Source organism: Ostrinia nubilalis, chromosome Z (genome assembly GCF_963855985.1).
Source record: "Ostrinia nubilalis chromosome Z, ilOstNubi1.1, whole genome shotgun sequence".
Classification (NCBI taxonomy): Eukaryota; Metazoa; Arthropoda; class Insecta; order Lepidoptera; family Crambidae; genus Ostrinia; species Ostrinia nubilalis.
Genome location: NC_087119.1, coordinates 26,758,001 through 26,784,472, shown reverse-complemented (window position 1 = coordinate 26,784,472; position 26,472 = coordinate 26,758,001). Strand labels below are relative to the sequence as shown.

The 26,472-nt window shown below is 40.8% G+C and overlaps 1 protein-coding gene across 1 annotated transcript; it reads left to right on the top strand.

Annotated features, from left to right (window-relative positions):
• Positions 1-4: 4 nt before the first annotated feature.
• Positions 5-26,472, top strand: LOC135086464 (PAN2-PAN3 deadenylation complex subunit PAN3-like). The gene is made up of 11 exons (XM_063981189.1): positions 5-65; positions 670-768; positions 1,577-1,816; positions 6,065-6,219; positions 7,130-7,251; positions 12,987-13,089; positions 15,322-15,458; positions 17,869-17,947; positions 18,497-18,612; positions 19,196-19,358; positions 21,617-26,472. The coding sequence occupies exons 1-11, from the start codon at positions 5-7 to the stop codon at positions 21,731-21,733; spliced, it is 1,392 nt and encodes a 463-aa protein (XP_063837259.1). The 3' UTR covers positions 21,734-26,472.

The window sequence follows — 26,472 nt, the reverse complement described above, 5'->3', positions numbered from 1 at the left end:
CTTGATGGACAAGAAAAACTGCAACATCCTGCGAACAACAAGCATACGATTGGTCCCCTTTGTCAGTTGGTTATTCTCAGAAGTACTTCAAAGTGCACCGCTTATTGGCACATAAATGAAGCGGTGTACAACAATCAAACATTGGCCTACTCCTGTGAAGGAAAAGATTGACTATAATGTTCCCTACTAACATACGAGTAAATCTGAACAATTTGAATTGAACTTTTGATAAATACTTCATGATTCTGAGACTCATTATAATTGAGGTGGATACCTCACATGAACAAAAATTACGTCCTCGATTAAATACTTATTGTATCCCTTTACTGGGAAAATCCTCTTTCAAACCCAACGTTTTACTGATGTTATGTGATTTTACGGTTTTGACTTTGGTTAATAAGATGGTAAACTTCAAATATTCATAATTTTAAGGATGCCTTGATTTGAAGAATATTTGATTTTGACGTTATACTTAACTTATAGCAAAGTTGTTGGAGACACGAACAGAACAACTTGGCTATAAGCTTCGAACTCTTCCATTTGTTACAAAAATTTTCACTTGCCAGTTTCTACTGCCGTTAACTATATTCACTATTTACCTAATGCCCTAAACCAAATGCTGCTGGTCGTAGTTCTTCATACCAATGTGAATGTCTTTTGTCCTGACAGGTCTGGCCGCGTCCTTCTACCAGCCGGAGACCATTCGCAACGAGATTTACGAACGCAATGAAGATGTGTTTTTGCAGACTGACCTGCGCCAATACCCAGGTATCATTACAATCTGACCGGACTTCGATATTGGAATGCCATCAATCAATTTCATATCATAATAATTTAGAATGTAGAAAACCGGTTCCGTCTATGAGTGACGACATAATGATGCTGGCTCCTGGTGCATTAATCAAGGTCGATCGCTGCAGGCACCTAACTTTACACAAACAAACAGGTGGTCGGTCCACAGTGACTTCTTCGACTCCATTCCTGATCGGCACGAGCTAAAAGTATAAGAGAGAGAAAGTTAAGGTGGTAATGAGTCGGGAACCTGCGTCCTTATCTATCCGCATCGCTGGCCAAAGTCACTGACGCTATCTGCCTTCCCAAATGGTAACCTTACACAAAAACAGGTGGTCCATCTCTCTCTATTGGCAGACTGTCTGGTGCAGTCACATAAGCCGTCTCCCACTGCTGTTTTCACTTGGTCGGTCCAGCGCATTGGTGACCTGCCACGCGATCGGGTTCCTTCGACTTTTCCCTGGACGACCAGTCGTTCTATGGAGTTGTCATCCCGCCTCGAGACATGTCCGAAGTATTGCAGTATGCGCGACTGTACTACGGTTGATAAACGCTCAGTGACACCGAGCTCCTGGAGTATGGACACATTGGTACGGAACTCTGTCCATGATATCCCGAGCATCTTTCTCCAGCACCACATCTCTAGGGCATCTATCTTCCTCTTTTCCAAGTCGCGTACTGTCCATGTCTCTGCTGCGTAAAGAAAGATGGGGGATGGGAAAGTCGGGAACCTGCGTGTTCGCTGATCGCTGACAAAAATCACTGAAGCCATCTCCCTCCCCAGATTTGCCCGAGAATGTGGAGATGTACTCTGATCTGACGCCCCTGGAGAGCGCGGCGCCGCACTCCATGGCGACCAGCTTCCGCGCGGCGCATCGCCACAGCGGCGACCACTACGCCATCCGCCGCCTCCATAACTACAACAGCGTCGGCAACAAACGCCTGGACGCCTGGAAACAAATCGACCACCCCAATGTGGTCCGTCTCCATGACTGCTTCACCACCAAGGCGTTCGGCGATCATTGTAAGTCGGACTCATTTGGCAGACATCTATGTCACAGTTACATTATTCCTTTCAGAAAAAATCCATATTTGCTGCACTTCCACCAAAGCTTTGCGGAGGCGTGGCCAGATCAGTGTTCTCGCACCGCACAGCTTGGTCGAAGTGTAACATACTTTCACAGCATGCACGGGTCATCTCCAATGAGAATGCCGCCATCTTGTACAGCTGCCTGCAATCACCGGTCGACTTGTTTAAGGTGTAACACATTGCTCCGGGGCATGCAGGCGTGTTATATGTACGCCCCTTCGCCATGTGAAAATACCTTAAATCTACTCTTCGTTACATACAATCAAAATTTTTATTGAACCTACCAGCTGATTTAAAATTAATACATCTTTTATCCTAATTATAAACCAAAGAAATTATACAATTCAATTACAACATCAAGAAGTCGTACTATGTTTGGTCAAAGTTACCGCAAATAGTAGCAGTCTGTAAAGTTTTTTCGAAGTTGTGGAAAGTTAGTTACACAGGCTTCTCCCAGAATAGCGCAACTTGAAAGCTGACGTCACGAAGTCAAGTCAAGCAAATGTTTTCAGAAGCCCTCCTAAGCCCTAAAAATAGCCATGGAAGCCGTTTCAGACTTTGGTCCTTAAATGTGAATAGCAAACTTTCTCAATACCTGAAAAGTTTAGCAGCCATGTAACATGCCAAATGGAGGACTGTCGCAATTCAGCTCGTTGCTAACAAACCCCTTTTCATTTGTATGCCCATTGCAAAAACTAACCCTGTTTGTAGCTGCATAAAATATTTTGTCATTTCATTTGTATGCCCATCACAAAAACTTGAAATAATGTATCTTAGTCTTCAAAAATATATACAGTGAATTTGACGCACAGGGGCGAAAACAATCGATTTACAAATTGATATCGACTTTGTAATGTCGGTTTTAAATAAAATATGCGTCCTTTTTTCATGTACGCTCTTATGGATGCAATATTTGTCTTTAACAACTTCATTTGGATTTGCTTGTGTGTTACTTTCTGTTTATTGTGAATGGTTCGCACGAAGCTTGTGAGATTTCTATTGATTTCTGAAAAACGTATATTGCAAGGTAATTAAATGTGTACTTACTGATTGATAAATCGTAATGGCGACAGTCTTAACGTGTTTTAATCTACATGAGGTCCATTTCTGATAGCTTTGTGGACGCACTAGCATAAAAGTGTTGTCTTAAAACAGAGGGGAACAGACATACGCGTAATTTCTGATTATAAAACCACAGCTCCCTGCGAATTGGCCGCGGGCCCACCTTGAATATCGCGTCAAGCTCATTTGACTGTCATAAGTTGGACCCCATTTTGAGGTGCAGCTCGACCGAATACGATTGCATATTTGAATACTGCGTCGGATGATCGTTATGGAACATATTGGCAGCGGTCAAATCGGGTAATATTGACGTCTCGTTGTGATTTCATTTCATTTCATTCTATTCTGAGATCATACTCGCCTAATGCATGCACCGAAGTTTTAGATTTCAACCTTACATTATTGAAAAGCATGGGCCTTCCTACTAGGCCAGTAGAATTAAACACAAAAATTGATTAAATCGGAAATAATTCCTACAAAAGATTTTTTTGCTTTAATGGCTTCATTGGTTGCCCATTAAGACTCTCCTAAGTTTTCGACTTCGACGGAGTTGTGCTTAAGTGGTGGGGGCCACCGAAAGGGGCGTTTTTTCGGTTTTCCGGTTATACCGCGTAAAGGACTTACCCTATCGAAAAGTGGTCTTCATGACGGTTAAAGGGCACTTAATCCTGCATTGAATAAGACCAAATTCATATGTTTTGGACAAACCGTTCTCGCGCTAAAGTTCGGCAAAGTAGAAAATATACGTATAATTAATGACCCTCTCCACGTCCAATGGCTTGTTACCCACATGCTTCCAAGCCTTGTAAAGGGTCGCCTTAACCAGTGTAACCCTAACAAGGCTCACGAGTTTGATTCGCTTAATCCTTGTTCGTCCCAGCCGTTCCTTAACTGCTGTTGCTGCACCTCTTCCTGGCACTCTCCTGAACGACTCTGTGTTACCTAATGTGGCTGCCCCTCTTCCTTGTACCCTCCTGTACGATTTCATTGCTTAGCCATATGCCTGGTCCAAGGTTCGACGCCACAAAATCAACTTCGTACGAGTGAAAATAGTTTAAATACTATTTCCCGTGCTTGCAACATTTTTCTTTACTGCTTCGCCTCTATTAGTCGTAGAGTGATTGTATATATCCTATAGCCTTCCTCAATGTATGAGCTATTCAACACAAAAATAATGATTTCAATCAAACTAGTAATTCTTAAGATTAGCGCGTTCAAACAAACAAACAAAAAACTCTTCAGCGTTTTATAATGAACTTGTTTTTGTTGATTTTTGGCGTCGAACCTTAGACCAGGCATACGGCTAGGCAACGTAGTCATGCAGGAGGATACAAGGAAGAGGGGCAGCCACAGTAGGAAACACAGAGTCGTTCAGGTGAGTGCCAGGAAGAGGTGCAGCAACCGCAGTTAAGGAACGGCTGGGACGAACAAGGATAGGCGCATCAAGCTCGTAAGCATTGATAGGGTTACACTGGTTGAGGTGGCCCTTTTCAAGACTTGGAAGCCTGTGGGTAACAAACCATTGGACGTGGAGAGGGTCATTAATTATACGTATATTTTCTACTTTGCCGAACTTTAGCGCGAGAACGGTTTGTCCAAAACATATGAATTTGGTCTTATTCAATGCAGGATTAAGTGCCCTTCAACCGTCATGAAGACCACTTTTTGATAAGGTAAGTCCTTTACGCGGTATAACCGGAAAACCGAAAAAATGCCTCTTTCGGGGGCCCCCACCACTTAAGCACAACTCCGTCGAAGTCGAAAACTTAGGAGAGTATTAATGGGCAACCAATGAAGCCATTAAAACAATAAAATCTTTTGTAGGAATTATTTCCGATTTAAAAGCTAATTCTACTGGACTATACAAAAAGTTTAAAACTTGTTTAAACTGACATTTACTATGGAAATGTCATTTTAACCGGTATTCAACGCGATTAACTTTTTTGGGTTAAGCCTCATAAGTTTAACTAGTATTCTCCCATACAATGTTCTTTTTTCTTTATAATGTATTGTAAATAAAACGATTTTGTAAACTCGTCATTTAGTTGAGTCTATGAGATATACGTTTATCTTTCATATGTATGTGTGTGTTCGTATGTTATTGTTAGTGAATGTATTGGTGTTAGTTAGTGAACTCTAGTCTATACAAAGACCTTTTGATTTTCATTTTTATATTCCAATACTTATAACATGATGGTTGTATTTATTTATATGAAAGCAGTAAATAGGTAGACACTTACCCCCTTACTAATAAAACTTACACACTCGTTGAACAGTGTTTTAAAGTGACGTTTAGTATGGAAATGTCATTTTAAAACAGTGTTCAACAAGTGTGTAACTTTTTATTAGTATGGGGGTTATACTCTAGCTTTTCAGCAATGTAGCTGTAGCATCTTCATAAAAATTACAGAACACTCCTCTGTGATCCTACCTACTTGATACTGAATTGCTATGAATAGTATGCGTGACCACGGACAATATCTTCGCTATAGCTTAACGTGTATGCTGCTGACTTATGACAATATAACGCACTTTTTGTTACTCTTACGGCGATCAAAATTTTTGGCGTGCCAAGCTTGCATCCACGTATAGTTGGCGAGCCGCAAGAGTTTTTATTGACGTTTTAGTAACTAGAGGTGTTTGACTTTAACGTTATTACCCTTGTCAGTAGACACGGGTGATGCGAGCTCGTAGGGCTGTGGGCGACTGACAATACCGGTACTATTCACGCTTATAGGAGCGAGTCAAATACATGGACCCAATACTTATTTAAAGTTATTTCTTTCGTAAAGAAAACGTAATTTGTGATCAAACTTTTTGATCTGACGAAGCTCAGTTATGATATTTGTATGATTTAACTCAACAATGGCAAATTATTTCAATAAGTTTTTTTAAAACGAGCTAATGTTTTGTCCTTTCAATTAGGTCAAAAATTGATTTTATTTCTTTGAAGGTTACAAAATTGAAGTACTTTAACCGCAATGTAACTCATTTCAAAGGAGCTGAAATAACAACCGAGAGTTTTCGATCGACGAATCGAATCATTGAAACTAACAGTGGTGTTGGGCTCGTGATTTGGCTCGCCCTCCCCATTGTTCTAAGCTGCGTGTTTTCCATCAGCCATGATCCTGGTGTACGACTACCACCCGGGCTGCGGCAACCTGATGAGCAAGTACCTGGCCACGGGCGGCCAGGGCTCCTCGGCGGAGGCCAACGGGGCCTACCACGACCCATTCTCGTCCGACCCGGATGCACCGAGGCCGTATACCCACCAGGTATGCCCCATCACCATCATTATCATCATTTCAGCCACAGGACGTCCACTGCTGAACATAGGCCTTCCCCAATGACTTCCACATCGTACGGTTGGTAGCGGCCTGCATCCAGCGCCTTCCTGCTACCTTTATCAGGTCGTCGGTCCACCTTGTGGGTGGATGTCCAGAACCTTGCTGCCCCATCGGCCGTCAGTTCTGCTTACTATGTGCCCTGCCCATTGCCACTTCAGCTTGCTAATCCGTCGGGCTGTTGGAACTGTCAAAACTGTCTGGCTGATGAGGAAACTATTTCTAATTATTGCCCTAATATTTTATATAAAAATCAGCTTTTATGCTATAACGGCCTAAATTTTGCGGTTGCTTTTTCTGTATATTCAATCTGATTTTTATGTATAATATTTGGGCAATGATTAGAAGTTGTTTCCACATGAGCCAGACAGTTTTTTTAGGATAGCTGCCAAAGCCACGGTGACCCAAACTTCATGATTCACCAACATTCTATCCTATATTGGGAGCATATGCTGACTATTGCTGACAAACTTTCAACTTTTATAAAATGACGTAGGTCTGGCGTTCACCAGCTCTTAGTCTAAATGTGATGTTTCTATGTCACTAATCACTATGACAGCAGCTCTTTGGCTATAATAACGATACCGTTATTTTAACGTTTTAGATTTTTCTTAATGAACAGTATGTATAAATGTGTTTGTGTGTGCTGAGGGCTGAGTGTGAGTTTTTTTCAAACGCGCTCACTAGTGAGTGCGTCCAAAAATGACATTAAATGTGTGACGGATTGTACAGCGCCCCTAGCGGGAAACTTTCAAGAACTAAAATTTTCATACATTTTTTAAACGCGCTCACTAGTGAGCAAACTCACACTCAGCCCACTGAAGCCCGTTTCCCCTTGTAGAAGAACGCGATGCTCCGCGCCGTGGCGTGCGGCGCTTTGCTACCGGAGGCGGTGCTGTGGAGCCTGCTGGTGCAACTCACGGCTGCCCTCCGCGCCATCCACTCCGCTGGGCTGGCCTGCAGGTACCTAGGGCCCTATCCACAGAACAATATACCAATACACCACTACATTTTTATCACCGAAAAAATTTTAACAGGTTATGTAGAAATGTGTGAAAAATTTAAAGTAAAAAAAATTTTTTTTTTTCATAAAGTTAATTTTGTAATTAAGAGCCATTTTACATTTTCGTGCGAATTTCTAAGATTTTGGAAGCATGAATTACTATCTTAAGCAACACCCAGAGATTATTTAATAACTGCGAAAGATAGGTCAATCCTTGTTGTTGACCATTAATGAAACGGATTTACTAAAACTCTTTTGCTTAATTCACAGTGCCCCATCTCCCACAACCATTTTACGAAAAAATTGCCGCAGACTCATTTTCAAAGTCCTGTATCTATTATTTATGCTCATATAATAAGCTTAAAAATATATAGTAATCATCGGACATATATTCTTGTAGTCCATTAATGAAATAGATTCTTGAATTTCATTACCATTATTGAGTAAAATCTAAAAATAATTTGGCAAATTTGAAGATTAACGTCACATTTTGATCGTGGTTTTTGGTTTAAAAACACAGCATAAACTGCAATAAAAGTATCCCAAAATAAAGAATATTCATTGTAGAATTAATTTCTACAGTTATTGTTTAAATATTAGTAACCACTTTGTCAAAATATTGATGTGAATATCAGTATAAATTACAATGCACAAGCCGACATCGATTAGTATGGCGCGAGCGCCCGTCAAGGCAGGACCTGTGTCATTTTTCCCGCCGTGACGTTTACGTGCGTTCGTGGCGACCAAATACATTTGATACTATGCCGAGAGGCTGTTTCGAGTCGGCCGGCCGAGCAGAAATTGAAATGATGAATTTTAATTTCTTTGACGGATCTGGGTGTAACTATGTATAATATGTAGGTACCATGTATTTAATTTAATAAATAAATTATAAAAAAGTATATCCATTATGATAGCACCCTTAACACAAGCATATTGGTTGCCTACTTTTGGACTAGATGGCGCTGTGAAATTGTCCAAAGATTTGTTTATTTATTTATCCGCTTTGAGTTTTGTTTCGTGAAGAAGAAAAAGAAGCGTTTTGTTTTGTTGTTAAATCTATACTAATAAAAGAGGAAAGATTTAATTGTTTGTTTGTTTGTTTGGAGGCAATAGGCTCCGAAAAAAATTTCTTTCACGATTTAGAATCCTATTTTTTTTCTATGTAGGCTATAAAATATTTTCAAAAACTTTAGTCCAAAATCTTTGATAAAATTCGACGTTTAATAAATAAATTAGATAACATGTTAATACTTTTTTTTTCAGTACGATTTTAGTACTTGTTTTTCAGAAATTCTACGATTTAACTAAACTTCTAAAGTGTTTATATTTTATGCATAATTTATTAACTTCTAAAATATACATATATCCTATTGATAGATGACGTGCTTCGTATTTTATTAAAATTATTACCTGACTAGGTTAAAAAGGTGTGGGATGTTATTTTGGAGATAACTTGGTTCCATAGAAATATAGAGAGATGCTAAGTAATGCGCTGAGTTCGAAACTCAGTGTCGTATTAGAAATTCACACACACAAAGAAATCAAATTATGTGCTCATTATCCATTGCGGTATCAGTTTTCAACGTTCGAATAATCTTTAGTACTATGCAAGCAATATAAACTGTTTACATAATGACGTCGCTAGTGTCATCATTGCTTTCACAAGCAATATGTTCCAATTTGTCCCTTGTCACATTTCCCTTTAGTTTCTGTGATCTGTGCTTGTTTCTAAGTTGATATCAATAAAATATTCCTTAGTACTTTTGATTTAATTTTTTTTTTTATGTTGACACGTGTTTGAAAAATCAAGGTCAGATTACAATAAAATAACAAGTGAAAACGTAACATTGCATTGCAACTCGCAATTTCGCAATATTGATGAGGAGATTCCATTGGAAAGTCTGTATTCATTCCTAGGATTCCCCTAACACCATCAAATTCAAGAGAATTCAAGAGAGTGCAGTTTCCCATCTCATGCTTAGGGACCACGGTTTAAAATAGTGTGGTTGCATAGAGCCTGCAACGGGCAACCGCGTGCGCAGCTGCTCATACTAATTTTCGATAAAAAGCAAGTGTTGGCGCCCTCACGAGTTTTAGGGGAGTTCCATATGGTAGCGGGAGTAGACTTAATGGAAATCTATGCTTTTCCGATGACCAGTTGTATGTGGAATACTCCAGAGTATGCGCACACAATAGCCTGGTGATTTTAGCACCTGAAGGAAAAACAAAAAAAAACATTGTTTACAAAGAAATCTGCGGCAGGTGTAGTGTTTTAATTTTGTTTTAGAAAGATCTCATAATTTTGTAAGTATTCAAATATTTAAACATAATGATGTGTAGATTTTATATCAAAAAATATATTCATTTAACAAAATTAATTTTCTTAGAATATTTTAATTCTATTAGAACTATTTTCCACTTCATCGCAGAAGAAGTCGCGGGCAAAAAGCTAGTATGAAATATGTAGTATTGCCCGCGGCTTCACCCGCTTGAAATTTAGTTTGTCACAGATCGTCATAAATTATAGCCTATACATTGTTATTCTGGTCGACGCCAGGGATGGATGAGCGTCGCTGTCGCTGGCGACAGGGTCTTCTGGTTCAGGGTTCATGGCGTAGGTCTCAGGCAAAATGAAATCCACTCGTAGAAATTAATAAACTCAGTGTATTAACGAAAATAATTACACACAGCACTAGAGTCGTATCGGAACTGAGTGAACCAAAGGTCTTGCGATAGGAACGTCCGACCCGAGTGATAGTTGAACACAGACTGCCTAGTACTGCTGTACTGTACTGTAAAGTTTCATCAAAATCTGTTCAGTAGTTTTTGCGTGAAAGTGTAACAAACATCCAGACATCCACACAAACTTTCGTATTTATAATATTAGTAAGACTAGTAAAAAGTAAGATAGTAAGATGAATTATTTTAGTTATTTGTTTACTTATAATAATATTTATTTATTTATTTCTTAGCTCTGTCTGATAATGGATCTGGAGGAGATGCAATGGCCACCTCCGTAACAAAACAATAAAACCATATGGAGTTTGGGCTTGTGTGATTCGCCTTGACGAATATTTCGTATCCAGGGTCCGATGATGGAGCTGTAAGGGGGCAGATTTTTTTTTCACTATGTCACTGTCTTTATTTTGTACTTAATATATTTTACATATTATACCTATTCGTGTTTCATTATTCGTATCCAGGGTCCGATGATGGAGCTGTAAGGGGGCAGATTTATTTTTCACTATGTGACTGTCTTTATTTTGTACTTAATATATTATAATAGATAAGTAGTTTATAAGTAGTTTAGAAGTTACGAGGGAACAGATGAACATACATACATACATACATTTACATACATACATACATACATACATACATGCACACATGCATACATGAATACATGCATACATGCATACATACATACATAGCATGTCAAAATCATAACCCTTCTTTTGTTTTGCCGTAGTCGGGTAAAAATCGCTGTCGCTTAGGCCATATCCCATACCACATGTCGCGCGCTCACAATCATGCTCACACGCACGTCACTAAAAACATCGTGCTGATTTTCTCGCACCCGTAGTAACGAGCGCATCACTGGACACCTACCGTCTCCTTCGCACAATCACCCGCGCACGATACTCACACTAATACACTACGCATTATCTCTGCATTACGTGATTACACACAGCGCTGCACTGAGGACTACTTCCGAAATAGTTTAGTTTAGTGTACGTACCCACATAATAAATGTAAATCAGTAACTTTTATGAGGTGGAGGGCTGACTACTTGAGATACAGGTGTCATTACCTAGTTCAGGTGTCAGCCCACCATAGCCAATATTTTACTGTATACTAGCATAATTATGTTTTGTAATGAACCTTGTTTGTATACGGTTATGGTGAGAAATAAACGATATTATTATTATTATTATTATTATATTTTACATATTATACCAATAATATAAACTCTATTAAAAATTTAAATTAATTAATCAAGTTTGAATACCTCATTCTACCTTAAAATTAATAACTTAAATCAAGTCTTAATACGGTCACGGCTCAAGATTTTTTTGTCCTTTTCAGCGTTCTTTTTACTCTTTTGACGTTGCGTTGTCAGCTTTTACCTAAATTCGCGCGGAATATTTTTGTGAAATGGCTCTTAAATTTTCTTTAGTCCGTATTTTACGCGTCACAGCTGGGGCACTCCGCTGCTCGCTAGAGTAGTCGTATGCGCTCGCACATTGCCCGATCTGTCTGTCTCGCTCACGCCTCGACCGCGCTTCCAGTGTTATTATTATTTACTTAGCTAACTTCAAGTAATTTTTAGTTCTAATAAATGTTACATTATCTTACGTAAATAGTGCTAGAGACGCGTGTGTCCATAAATTACCAATTTTGGGATGAAATTTTGAGTAACTTTATTTAGCTTTTTTAAATAGGATCACTATCAATAACTCATTACCCAGTTTTTTTTTCGGTGATAAAAATTTATGCATACTTCGTACGACGGCACGTCAAGGTAACCACTGTGGGTTCTTGTACAGTTCTTGCGCTGCTTCTTCTCAGCACTGGCCCATTTATTGTCCTGAAGCAGTGGTAGGGTTAGTACTGGGACGTGTAAAAGTGCTTTTTTTAAGCCTATTTGCAGAAATAAATGAGTTTTATGATCTGCAATAGGGGCGAGTTTGCAACAAAAATGGGTAACCTGGTGTGCTGTCGTGTGCACAATTGGGTAGTGAAAGCGAAATTATATTTAGTCCGTCCAGACAGATAATAAAAAAATATTGGACACGTATTTTTTTTTTTCATAATCGAATAATTACAGTATTATATTAAGTTTAAATGTCGCGTGACGTCACTTCTATGTAAAAATTCTGCGTGACGTAACGCGCCATTTAAACTCGATGTAGCACTGTTATTATTTAATTATGAAAGAAAATAAAATATACGAGTCTAATATTTTCTAATGGTAATAAATTGACGGACAAATAATTGAAATTTTGTCATCTAGCCTATTCTTCGACAATAATATGGTGTCGAACTTTAGCAGGAATTAGCCGCTTTATGACCACATACATAGCTCCGTAACCAAACTATGGCACATCCAACGTTAGCGGGACTTATCGCATAGCCACCACGCGGCTGCAACTTATGTCGTTATGTGACCGCAAGATATCTGACTTTAGCAACAAGTATATCGCTCTGTGACAATGCAGCATTAAGATATGTCCTTATCTGACCACTTATTAGCGAGGTGATTATGTATATCACTGTAACCACACAGCAGCAAGGTATCTGACTAGCAACGTGACACAGGATCATAAAGGCCTTATGGGATGGATCTTGCTACGTTGAGCAAACAATTTCCATCATCATTTCAGTCATAGAACGTCCACTGCTGAACATAGGCCTCCCCCAATGATTTCCACAATGGCCATGGCCGGTTGGTGGCGGCCTGCATCTAGCGCCTTCCTGCTACCTTTATGAGGTCATCGGTTCACCTTGTTAATGAGAAGACTATGAGAAGGGACATGGATCAAAAAAAATTGTAGGGAGTCAAGCAAAGCGCCCGGGGAAAAGAGCCCAGAGCAAGTACCCGCGCGCTCTCCCGAGATTCGGTTCGTACGCCGTGAGGCAGGAAGAACCATGGGTGGTGGTTCACCTTGTTAAAGCGCATTATTGTCCACAGAACGTTGGACCCTACGAAGGTCATAATGAACGGATGCCGGGTGAGGATAGCGTGGTGCGGCGCTGCTGATGCTCTCCACCCGACGGCCAACGACGTCACGCAGGTAAACGTTGCTTTATAACTCATTATTATGTGCCTTATTAAGATTCATTTTCGGCAGTTAGAGGTAAGATCAGGCCTGTTCATCTCCGCGAGTTTACATCGAAAACAAAACACGCACGATGGCCCACCTACAGGATACTATTCGACAAGGCCTCACATACGAGCGAACATTGACTCACGCACGCGTATTCTTGTGTATGATGGAAGAAAGTAAAGAAAATGGTGTACTAAATACTGTGCAGTATTTAACTGCCTAAATAATAATAAAAACACAGAATGTACTTTTTTAAGTTGCCTCAAGACACTGAGAGGTAAACAAGTAGTTAATATTAGTCATGCTAAATCATGTATTTCCTCCGCCATTTTCCGCAGTTTGGCACCTCACGTCACATCATTTTACCGAAGTCAGCCCTATAGCTTCGGCGCAGTGCCGATCACTGACGTTTGTCAACAAAATGGTGCTTGACTCTTGAGACAGGCTAAATTACACCATATTGTTAATGACATTGAGCATACATTTTTTTAAATACCTTCGCGAAGTAAAACTTCTGTACGTAGTACTTATTATTATTCTGTGGTAAGATAGCCAGTTCCTCCGTGGAGGATTCCGGGTGAAGCTCGCTTCCACCTACGGCCTGATCATCACTTACCGTCAGGTGAAATACAGGCCAAGAGCTTCCTCGTTGTGGATAAAAAGAAACAGTTTTTGACACAAGTGTCATTTACATGTGGCATATGCCTCACGCATCAAGCATACGCATATGCGTAATGTGTCATAATATGCCGACATTATGAAGTGGTGTTCACCATAATTCCTGCCATTGTTACTTTGTGACTATCCACGACAGTACATCACTATTGACAAAACGATGAAATCTTATTCCAATAGATATAAGGTAAAATATCCGCTGTTGTGTTAGGTCCAGCAAGAAGACCTGACGATCTTCATCATCATCATTATTATATTCTATATTCCACTGCCAAAAGTAGGTCTCCTTCAATGATTTCCAAATTAATTGGTTGCTAGCAGCCTGTATCCAACGCCTTCCTGCTACCTTACTTATTCCAATAGAAATAGGGTAAAATGTCCACTGTTTTATCAAGCCCAGCAAGAAGGCCTGATGATCTTCATCGCCATTATCTCAGCCACAGGACGTCCACCGCCAGGGTTGCATGATTTAAATCACGATTTATATTGCATGATTTTTTTAATAAAAATCACTGATTTAAATCAAATGCCGAAAATGGAATTAATGAAAGGCTGGGAGTTTATATTAATCAACTGTAATGTTCGAAAACAATGTTATTAATAGGTGTTAATGTATGAAATTGATGTTTTGTATAGAGAATCAGAAAAAAATTTTTTTTTTCGTACAAACATGTTTGCGATTTTTTAGATAACCACACAATTTATTTTTTGGTGGTGTTGCCAGCTCTATACATCAATTCTACGTAAATAAAAATGTTTTCCGTAATAAAATCTAAAGAAATGATCGCAAAACGTAATAAAAATCGAAAAAATCAAACAAATCAAAAAAATCGTGATTTTTTTAAAAAATCTGATTTTTTTTATTAAAATAAATAAATCATGATTTTTTTCCACCCTGTCCACCGCTGAACATAGGCCTCCCCCAATGATTTCCAAATTGACTGAATAATAGCAGCTAGTATCTAACGCCTTCCTGCTACCTTACCAATTCCAATAGAAGCCCGGCTGACGATCTTATTCCTATAGACCTAGTTGCACGATGCGCGAAGTAGATCGAACACAAGCGCGATTACGCGCACAGAAGTATGGGCGACGTACGGCGAAACAAACTGAACTGCGTGTTGACACTGTCTGATTCGATCAAGTTCACGGATAGTGTAACTATCTCTATCGCTTTTCTACAGGCTACACTTCGGAGTATGTGCGAAAGAATTATACGAACTAATTCCATCATCGGGAACCAGACGCAGGTTAGCGTACCATCCCTATATTGTTGACATTCCACCTGTTCGCACTAAGCGTTTCGATGACTCTTTTATAATGCGAACAGCTAGGGACTGGAATTCGTTGCCTGCTGCTGTCTTTCCCGAAGACTATAATCCGGGCCTTTTAAGGCGAGAGTGAATAGGCACTTACAGGGCAGATATGTACCATCCTAGACTGCATCCCACTTAACATGTGCGATTGTGGTCAAATACCGGCCTTGTGCTAAAAAACTGCGGCATAAACTGTCCTCTGCGTCAGGCCCAGCAAGAAGACCTGACGGCGCTGGGCCGGCTTGCACTGGCGCTGGCGTGCCGGACGGTGCATTGCGACAACCTGCCGGCATCAATGGACCTCGTGTCGCGCACCTACTCCGCGGACCTCAAGAACCTGATACTGTAAGTGTGGCCCTGGCATGCCGCGCAGGGCCGGATTTAGAGTTTTAGCTGCTGTTGTTCTTAGCACTCGTTTTAGCCAAATATACAGGGTGTTAGGTAAATGGGTATATGAGCCGACACTAGCCCATGTTAACATGTGCATATAAATGGTATGGTGAAGTCAGAAAATTGATGTCATAATTTTAATTATTTTAATTTTCATACAAATCTGATTTTATAAAATTTATTTAGTATGAAAATTTAAAAAATTCAAATGATGATATCAAATTTCTGACTTCACCATACCATTTATATGCCCATGTTAACATGGGTTAGTGTCGGCTCATATACCCATTTACCAAACACCCTGTATAAAAAACACTTTACCTTTACGCTTTGCTAATTTTGTTGCCTCTTTTTTTTACTAACATCGCAACTCATTAACATTTGTAAAGACAGTAATGATTAATGAATAACAATGCTATTTATACAGCTGATTTTTAATGACTGTAATATGTTCTATTACATGAACAACTTTCACTATAGGATCAGTAGTGAAATAGAAAAAAAACTGCTTTTTCATAAATTTTCATCTCATATCATTTAGACTGTAGATAGAGCACAATTTTTTTCTTGAATTTAGTTTTAGTGACGTAGTAAAAATTTCTATGATTAAATTGGTGAGTAAAACGTTTTAAACTTTGGTGCAGTCATTAAAAAGTCAGCCCGTATAATTATAGAGTTTGCATTTTTTTGTATTGGCAAAAAATATTTTTTAATTGCCCTTGTGTGGACGTGAAGTGCTGTACATTTTGCCCCTAAATCCGGCCCTGCAAGCTGAGATGACGCCTCGATCTAGCTGCGGCGAACGATTTATGATTGGTTTTTTTCGCGATCAACAGCCAGCGGTTGCGGGTTCTATTCCCGTACGGGCCGAATGTAAGAACGCATTTTTTTACCCGTTATTGGTACAGGCTAGAGACGACTATACCACAATAAATACAATCAATTAATGTACTCGTTCGTATGAGTATTAAAAATATCAAGCACTTTTAGCTTTGACTTATTGCAAGAATAATATTTTTTGCACAAAAATACTTTTTTTGTTACCACCAAATAGGTACAAATTAGTTGGTAAAACCATCTTAAAATTGTTTGTCTATTTGTATGTTGTGGCAGCCAGCCAGGGTGGCATTACCTTCACCACCATTATAAATCATAGTATGGTCAAATTTAATGAAATGATACCTATGGTATGCATAATGCAATATTTTAGTTATTTAAATTAACCGCTCTGTGGTTCCTATGCTTTTAACATAAGCAATAATATGCATTTTATTACATCACAACGAAATTGAAATCAAAAATAAAATAATGTTTTCTTTTTAACTTGTCGTATTTAAACAGCATAGTGTCAATTTTCGTCCTTTGATAAAAGTAGATATTTGTGTGGCTTTTATTTGTTCTATAAGCAAAGTAGGAGCTACCAACATCAAATAAATAATGTGAAATTTATTGTCGTATTGCCGTCTTTGGCCTGTATTTTATGTATCTCGGGTGATTCTTAAATGTGGCAAGTCAAAAGCCGATCTAGTCACGCATGTGGAAAGCTATGTAAAAATATATGTTCTTATTACATATATGTATATAAAATGGTGTTTTCTTTTAATAGGCATAAATTAAATTAAAAAAACCCGCAATATCCTGTTGTAACTAAGCTTTAAGTTTACTAAGTTACCTGCATGCCAAATTTCAAGCGTCTAACTTAAGCTGTTTAGATTTTTCATACAAAAGGATTTTCCCGCTAATTCCCGTTCCCGTGGGAATTTCGGGAATTCCATTCTTAGTGCACCTCTACGGTACCTAAGCTACGTCCCTTCCAAATTTCAAGTGCCTATGTTTAGCCGTTTAGGCTGTGCGTTGATATGTCAGTCAGTCAGTTTCTCCTTTTATATATTTAGAAGATTTAGATTAGCAGCCGCCCGCGACTTCATACACGTGGATCCAGCTTTACCCCCTTAGGGGTGGAGTTTCGTAAAATCCTTTCTTAGCGGATGCCTACGACATAACATCTACCTGCATGCCAAATTTCAGCTTGATCCGTCCAGTGGTTTGGGCTGTGCGTTGATAGATCACTAATTCACTATGTCAGTCAGTCAGTCACCTTTGAGTTATATTTATTTAGATGCCCAATTGCCCAATTAATTCTACTTTCAAAATACGTTTTTGGGAAATACATAATATCTTATGTACTATCAGTTATACGAGGTTGCATGCACAGGAAACTGGAAAAACGAAACAGAAAACACCGATATGTATTGTAGACAGCATGCAGTTGGCTTCGATGTATTCTAAGACATTGATCGGCCAGTGTGCTTCTGTCTGGGCGACTCTGCTTGCACCGCGAACTTAGAATGTTTGTTGTGTACAGGTACCTGCTTTCTACGACACCGACGCGCCGCTCCGTCACCGATCTTATGCCGATGATTGGCGCAAGGTTCTATACTCAGGTATGTTCATATCCTCACTACTATGTACTTGCTTCTTTCCGAATGCTTTCATCTGCCATCAACTTCTCTATTGACTCAGCAAGCCATATTAAGGCAGCTTGTTGGGTCAGTCAGCTGAACTTTGGCAAAGCAAACTTGTTAGTATTGTGTTGTCATGCTTGATGATGTCTTGTGTTGTGTTGTGTCATACAAACTTTTTGTTACTCATGTGATGTTTGCAACCCTCCATGATTTCAAACATACTCAAATTTTTTCTTCGCACTCAAGGAACTAATGCAGGTATCCAAAGTGTTTTAACTGTTTTATATGTTATTAAATTAAACATAGCTAAGTAAATTATGTGCCTTTCGCTGGTAATATTGTACGTAAAACGTTAAATTAATCTTGCAAGGGTTATTTGCGTCGAACGTGCCACTGATCGGTGGGCTTTAGTTGTTTTGTATAAGCATGCGCGAAGTTCTAAATTTAAGCAATAGATGGCGCTGCAAGTCGTTCAGCTCGCGGTGTCTAATTGTCTTATGTCGTAAGCGCAGCTTGTCTGTTTCGTAGGTGGAGGCGCTCGAACGTCGCGCGGACGCATTCGAGGAACAGCTGGCTCGCGAAATAGACAACGGTCGCCTCCTCCGCATCCTTATCAAGCTCGGCGTTATCAACGAGCGTCCAGAGTGAGTTTCGTCATCACAAATCGTTGCTGCAACGCGATAAATGCCATAATCGTGTGGCCTGCAATGATACACTAATTCGGCATTAGATTTGACAATACGTAAAGAAGAATAAAGAAAACTTTGTTATATTTGTGTAGTCTATTTATAAAATTGTGTGCTCATGCGTACCAAAGAGTACCTACGATTGGATAATAAACATAATAACCAATAAATCCAAGGCACAGCTTCCCTAAACATACTTAGTTCTAGCCCCTAAAACTCAACTTTTAAGGGGAATATGCATGTTTTATTTATATTCTTACATTTCTCTGGTCTTGATCATCAAATCATCAAGTGCTTTTCTTTCTCAAAAAAACACTAAATCCTAAGATACAGATATTTGTAATTTCTCGTCACCGTACAGGAGCGGGCAACGTTTAAACTAGTTATTAGTTCCGAGTTTAGTACTTTCTGAATAGATCGAATAAGATTTAAAAAGCTTTTAACATAACAATTAACTTGCCACACAAAACCTAACATAATTAACGATTATATTAACCAACTGATTACATACACCTTTTAACGTTATTATCTTTTCGCGCAGGCTGAACATGGACGCGTCGTGGTCCGAGACAGGCGATCGGTACATGCTCAAACTGTTCCGGGACTACCTATTCCATGCGGTGACCGAAGATGGCCGACCCTGGATCGACCAAGCCCACCTCGCCCACTGCCTCAACCAGTTGGATGGGGGCACCAACGCGAAGGTAATGTCGCCCTTCTGCACCTGGACATAAGGTCTACTCCACGACGGCCGGCCCTGGATCGACCAAGCAATCCTCGCGCACTGTATCAACCAGTTGGATGGGGCACCAACGCGAAGGTAATGTCGCCCTTCTGCACCTGGACATAAGGTCTACTCCACGACGGCCGGCCCTGGATCGACCAAGCAATCCTCGCGCACTGTATCAACCAGTTGGATGGGGCACCAACGCGAAGGTAATGTCGCCCTTCTGCACCTGGACATAAGGTCTACTCCACGACGGCCGGCCCTGGATCGACCAAGCAATCCTCGCGCACTGTATCAACCAGTTGGATGGGGCACCAACGCGAAGGTAATGTCGCCCTTCTGCACCTGGACATAAGGTCTACTCCACGACGGCCGGCCCTGGATCGACCAAGCAAGCGCACTGCCTCAACCAGTTGGATGGGGCACCAACGCGAAGGTAATGTCGCCCTTCTGCACCTGGACATAAGGTCTACTCCACGACGGCCGGCCCTGGATCGACCAAGCAATCCTTGCGCACTGCCTCAACCAGTTGGATGGGGGCACCAACGAGAAGGTAATGTCGCCCTTCTGCACCTGGACATAAGGTCTACTCCACGACGGCCGGCCCTGGATCGACCAAGACCTCGCCCACTGCCTCAACCAGTTGGATGGGGCACCAACGCGAAGGTAATGTCGCCCTTCTGCACCTGGACATAAGGTCTACTCCACGACGGCCGGCCCTGGATCGACCAAGCAATCCTTGCGCACTGCCTCAACCAGTTGGATGGGGGCACCAACGAGAAGGTAATGTCGCCCTTCTGCACCTGGACATAAGGTCTACTCCACGACGGCCGGCCCTGGATCGACCAAGACCTCGCCCACTGCCTCAACCAGTTGGATGGGGCACCAACGCGAAGGTAATGTCGCCCTTCTGCACCTGGACATAGGGTCTTCTCCACGACGGCCGGCCCTGGATCGACCAAGCAATCCTTGCGCACTGCCTCAACCAGTTAGATGGGGCACCAACGCGAAGGTAATGTCGCCCTTCCGCACCTGGACATAAGGTCTACTCCACGACGGCCGGCCCTGGATCGACCAAGCAATCCTTGCGCACTGCCTCAACCAGTTGGATGGGGCACCAACGCGAAGGTAATGTCGCCCTTCCGCACCTGGACATAGGGTCTACTCTACGACCGCCGGCCCTGGATCGACCAAGACCTCGAGCAGTGCCTCAACCAGTTGGATGGGACACCAACGCGAAGGTAATGTCGCCCTTCTGCACCTGGACATAAGGTCTACTCCACGACGGCCGGCCCTGGATCGACCAAGCAATCCTCACCCACTGCCTCAACCAGTTGGATGGGGGCACCAACGCGAAGGTAATGTCGCCCTTCCGCACCTGGACATAAGGTCTACTCCACGACGGCCGGCCCTAGATCGACCAAGCAATCCTTGCGCACTGCCTCAACCAGTTGGGCTGCCCCAACCACCAGAATTGGGCTTTGCGACGTTAAAGTAACGTAAGTGGGCTGTAATGTAAACAAGATCTTTTATTTTTCTTATGCAAGGAATAGACAACCAGTGAATTGTATAAACAATACGGGTAAGACCTACATATATTCATCAGTGTAGCATTTGACGTCATTTCCAGGTTTAGAATAATTTTATCCTTTTTACGTGTAAACTACAATGTAGTCGTAGGTCAAGTCAAGCGTGACATTCAGATCGCTCCGGCAGAGGTCAACTAATGCGTCAGTGAGACAAACACTAAATATTCACGATTGCAGCACCGATGTGGTCCATAACATCAACATATGAAATGTCCATTGAAATGGCTGAATGCAGAAAATCTTTCCGTTGTAAATATTTATAAGGGGTGGCTGATAGATGTTGAGCTCTCCAAACGTGATGTATTATCAAACGCATTCATTTGTTTCGCATCACGCGCTATCCATGCGCAGGAGCACGTGCTAACAAAGGAAAATTTTCTATTAAAACTATTAGACAAGAGCTCTCCTTTTCCACGTTATATTTTTTTGAGATTTTTTTAAGTTAAATGGAGGGTGTTTTTTGTTACGTCAAATGTAAGCGAGACTTTAGATTTGTATGCTTGTCACGTAACGTCATAATATGTCATGTCACTCCTCCCGTGCCGCTCTCATACCTCTGAGTTAATCGCTAGAGCTATAGTTAGAGCTAGTTGTATGTACAAGTACATAGCTATACGTGTTAAAACAAAGTGATTCGGTTTGTCAGGTGGAGCTGATGTCTCGGGACGAGCAAAGTGTCCTGGTGGTGTCGTACGCGGAGCTGAAGCATTGCCTGGAGCAGGCCTTCGACGAGGTGATGTTAGCGGCGGGAGCGCCGCCCTAGGCCTGCCCTAAAGCCCTTGAACGTTCTACGCCCTCTTTCTAACCCAAATGATCCCGTGCAACTCGATACCGTAAGCTAATGTAGTTGCCGTTTGATTACTAAAGCCTGGTCCGTGAGCACGTAGAATCCCGTCCAATGACCCCAAGCTGCCCATCCTTGTCGCTCGCACGTAATTATGTTGCTGTCGCGCTCGCACACTCACTGCGGGCGCGCGTCACACAGTCGCGACAGCAATATAATTACGCGCGAGCGATAAGGATGGGTAGCTTGGGGTCATTGGACGGGATTCTACGTGCTCACGGACCAGGCTTTACCACACACTAAATGGGTTGAAATGTTGCTGTTAAAATAAGTCATAATTTTGAGCGGGGACTCCGTTTTGGAGGGCGTGGTCAGCCATCGCTGTTAATACGAGGCGATCTCTAATTGGAGATCGACAAGGTTATGAATGAGATGGGAACAATAACTAACATTTGCTGCTGGTTGTTACAGCGAACAAACACCACGCTCTACTATTGGCCTTATTACAAAAGTTAAACACACGTTGAACACTAGCTTAAATCAACGAAGGGAGTCTAGTGTCTCGGCAAATGCCCCTAACAGTTGGGAATGGAGTGGTCAGTCTCGTATGATGCTTGTGACGTAGGCTCGGTGGCATTTGAGTTGGATATAGGCGAGTAACGGTGCCCGAAATGAGATGAAATTCGACAGTCGAAAAAATATCAATGTTGCCGTTTCAACCCATTTTTACCCAGATTTTAGGGGCACATTCACGTAATAGTTTCTTCAATGTGAGTAATTAGTTAAGGTTCAATATGAATGTCTGTATCGTTTGCCTTCCTGTGACGTCGGTGGAAGTGATTGATCTCATCTGTGCTGTCAATTTAATAGGCATCAGGGAAGGCAGGGTTTGCTTATAATCGATTAAATGTAATTCCCCGTGTTCCCCTTGTTGCCCCGCCAGTGTCTCGGTTACGTCAGGAATGACCAATCATTTGTGGTTTGAAAGATGGTGTCAGTTGAGACAGTCAAGATTACTTCTAGATGTACACGATATTATTCACCTTAGCATAGACAATTTGATGCAAGCCATGCGAAACATGGGTTTAATATTATATTCACTTAGCAGGTAAGGGGTGGCCACGCGAACCTGAATAAAACGCAACTTGTTTGCCGGTACTCATAAACAACCAAAGACAAAATATCTGTAACAGATCTCAACGTGATTTGTTTGGATATTGTTTTCGGATCGCGCAGCTACCCTTCAAGAATATGTTCTTTTAATAATGTACGCACACGCGTCTAAACATTTGTTGTCTATAAGAGGACTGTTGCGATGTAACCAGCTCACCAGTCCGAAGTTACTTATCTGTAATAGTAATAACATGAGTTTTCAATAACTACAGTTTGTTCCTCAGTGTCACATTTCGTTTTAATACGTGTCGATTACTGTCTCGTAGAACGATCATGGGCTAAGAAAGAGGCGTTAGAATTAACAACGTCAGTGGCGCACTGACATGTGTCATGATCACGGTCGGGAACCGCCATTTGCGCGTTTTAGGAATATAGGATAACCGAGGATGCGTTGGATCTGGGTTGAGTCGACCCGTGAGTTGCATCTAATCGTAGCCGCCACGCTTACGGGCCAAGGCTGCGGATTCGAGCCACAAGTCCCACGTGTCGGCCTGCGAGCGGCGTCATGCAACAGCGGACTCGAACAATTCGGCAAGAGCCCTGAGGAGTTTTGTAATGGATAGGGTAGCAGAGTAAATACAGCGAAGAGTAGCTGGGTCCTATTCCACAAACGTTACACCATGTTACCTTCCATCTGCCACAGAGAATCATGCTAGTAAATGATTACCTGTGGCGGTTCCGATACCACCGTGGGACGCTTGTGGCGTAGACTCGGGGACATTTGAGTTTGTTGCGCAAGCGGCAGTATCCGATCGTGGTCAAATTTGGAACACTTGTAATTGATTGTGTTAATATTGTACCTTTATACCGTCGTCGTAACTCCCAACAGTTTGAGTGTCGTTGCGACGTGATCTCCGCTAAGGTTTGATGGGCCTGATCTCTTCAAGAGTGTTGAAGAACTTTAATTTACTGCCCGTTTATCCGTCTCTGGGTTTTGAGCAAACTTGGGAGTTAGAAAGTATCCGATATAGTTATATTCCTAGCTGTGACTAGGGTGTTCTTTTGAAACAAATTATTTCATTCGATTGATTTATGTTATAATATGATTTTCATGTGTGGGATTGAGGATAGGACGGAGTTTAGTGTGCTAGCCCACTTGTGTTTTTGAGAGAAGTTCGTTCGAGTCTCAATAGTCATCGTAAACAAGTGTAGGAATTTGTACAAACGACACGAACGAAAAGAGCCACTTACAAGGATAAGCCATGGAGATCTTTAGGGGGCTATTGTTCCTAGAGATTGGCTAGCACTGTGAATGCTGTCTATGGTCTGTTACAACATCAGTGTATCGTACCGCCTGTGAGCCACAAACATTCCAAACTAACACAAATGATGCGAGCGAACTGTGAACATGGCCGACGACTACGTAGTACGGTCAGGAACAAGCGACTGTTTGGGTGGCAGTAAGCGCTTGGCTCATAACTCTATTGAGGGAAAATCAGCATTTGTTGGGACTACAAGATAAGTATGCTTGTTCCTGACAGCACAATAACGCAGTTGCTATGGTTATAAATTGTTATGTGGAATCATTGCTCAAGGTGTGAAAAAAGCATGTTTTGACCGAGAATTATTATCACGTCTACTTATTTTTCTGTTACGAACGATTTGACCCGAACAAAAGCCAACATCTTAATACTTTTATGTATTTCAAATATTACATAACCTGTAATCACTTCTTGTCGTCAGTGATGTTTGTATAATTTATTAGCAACGACGATGTTGACACTGGTTTGAATACTGATATTTTTAAGTACCTACAACAAATATAATACAACACGTACATAACACGATTCCCTCACACAATACATTTTACATTCGTGAAAAGTTACATTTATTGAAACCAAAGATCAAGACATTCCATGTCTTATTTGATGCATTAGCTGTGTTGATATATATATCTTGATGCAGATAAGTCGTTACGCTATCTATTTTATTAATTCTTCTCGGTCAAAACCAGTCTTTATCTGTGCATTCTGAAAACATGCGCCAGCGGAGTGAATATCATTGGAAAGAAACTACATTATCATTGGCAGTGTCATAAGATTTATCATAAAGATGTGCAGAATATGTTTGCGATTTCGCACCTTGAGCCATCGTGTTACGGCTGAATTTGCAAGCATATCTGCCCATGAATACTAGAAAAGCGTTCGGCCGGTGTGCAGATTACCATTGAGTTGATGATCAACATAACCCTCGTAAGAGCTCTCGCCTCAGCTTCTGACAAATAAGAGACCGAGTCAAGACCTAACTCAAAGAGTCCACAGAAATTTTAAGAGGAGCTGTTTGCTGTGAAAGAAACGTTTTCAAACTTTTATCAACTTAGCCTGGTGCTCCTTATTGTTTCGCGTAGTCTCTGGTTGAAGCGCGATGTGACGAGGGCCTTACGGTTTGGTCTCGTAGATCTGAATTATTAGACTAGGAGCAGACCACCGATTTTTAGTTGGCCGATAGTTGGCCCAATTTTAATTTGTATGAAGAATCGGCCAAATCAAATCGGTGTAATGTGTGCACTCCCATACATGCCCATACTGATCATCGGCCGACGAAAAATCGATGGTCTACGCCTAGACTTAGTATGTATCGAGAATGTCAAAGTCAGAATATAATTGTTAATAATAATTATGTACTGCTAACCTACCATTGTTCCGTTTAATAACATTATCTTGCCAATTACATGTTTTAATTGTTTATGTTAAACTGGGCCCTTATAGGTCAGGTCTTTAACAATATACTTAGTTGATTTGTTTACGATATTTTTGTCCACGAAGCCTTTACAATTATTTTTATTTGCAAATTGTAAAATCGGTATCCTTTAATTTGCTGTTAAATAATTACGTAAGTTTCTGCAATCTTGCAATATATTAAAATAACTATAGTTACCTGTTAACATATTTTAAGTTGATCATTATGTTTATTTATAATCTTTCAAGCGTATTTTTCAATGTTTATTTACACGGGCAAGTTCATAAGAAATGTCTTGAGTTTATTTTTTTACAATAAAAGTGTCTATATTTATTTTGATTGTATATCAGTTTTAGTTATGTGTAATTTCTACATGCATTCATAAACAAACATCATCATCATTGTTTTGAAGAAAAAGTTCAGAAGGACTTACGAGTATAAAAATGTAAGGGCGTATTCACACCTTTCCTTTTTATTTTGAAACGTGGCAGTTTTGGTGGTTCATAAGCTACAATAACCTTCGTAGATCACAAGCGATACAAGAAGTCGACTACGACCGCTCGGTGTGAACACGCGCCGATCCTCGCAGGCCTTAGTTTGGCCTAGAAGGCCAGCATTGTCTATTTGGTAATTATATGTTACCCTATTGACTAATAACATTTTTAGGTAAGAGTAACTTTATTTTATATTTATTTCTAATGTAATAACTGGTTTATCAAATAAAATGGCGAGCAGTGGTTGCCGCTGGTGATTCCAAATTCCGACCTATGTAGCAATGGTCACTGATGTACCACCAATATTAAGGTGGAAATATATTACTTGATAAGTATATGTAAAATTTTTGTCTAATAAAATTAAAAATTAAA

Coding starts and splice junctions, on each gene's coding strand:
- LOC135086464 (XM_063981189.1), top strand. CDS start 5: ATGGACAAGAAAAACTGCAACATCCTGCGAACAACAAGCATACGATTG. Junction 6,220..7,129: donor CGAGGCCGTATACCCACCAG/GTATGCCCCATC, acceptor TTCCCCTTGTAG/AAGAACGCGATGCTCCGCGC. Junction 13,090..15,321: donor CGGCCAACGACGTCACGCAG/GTAAACGTTGCT, acceptor CCTCTGCGTCAG/GCCCAGCAAGAAGACCTGAC.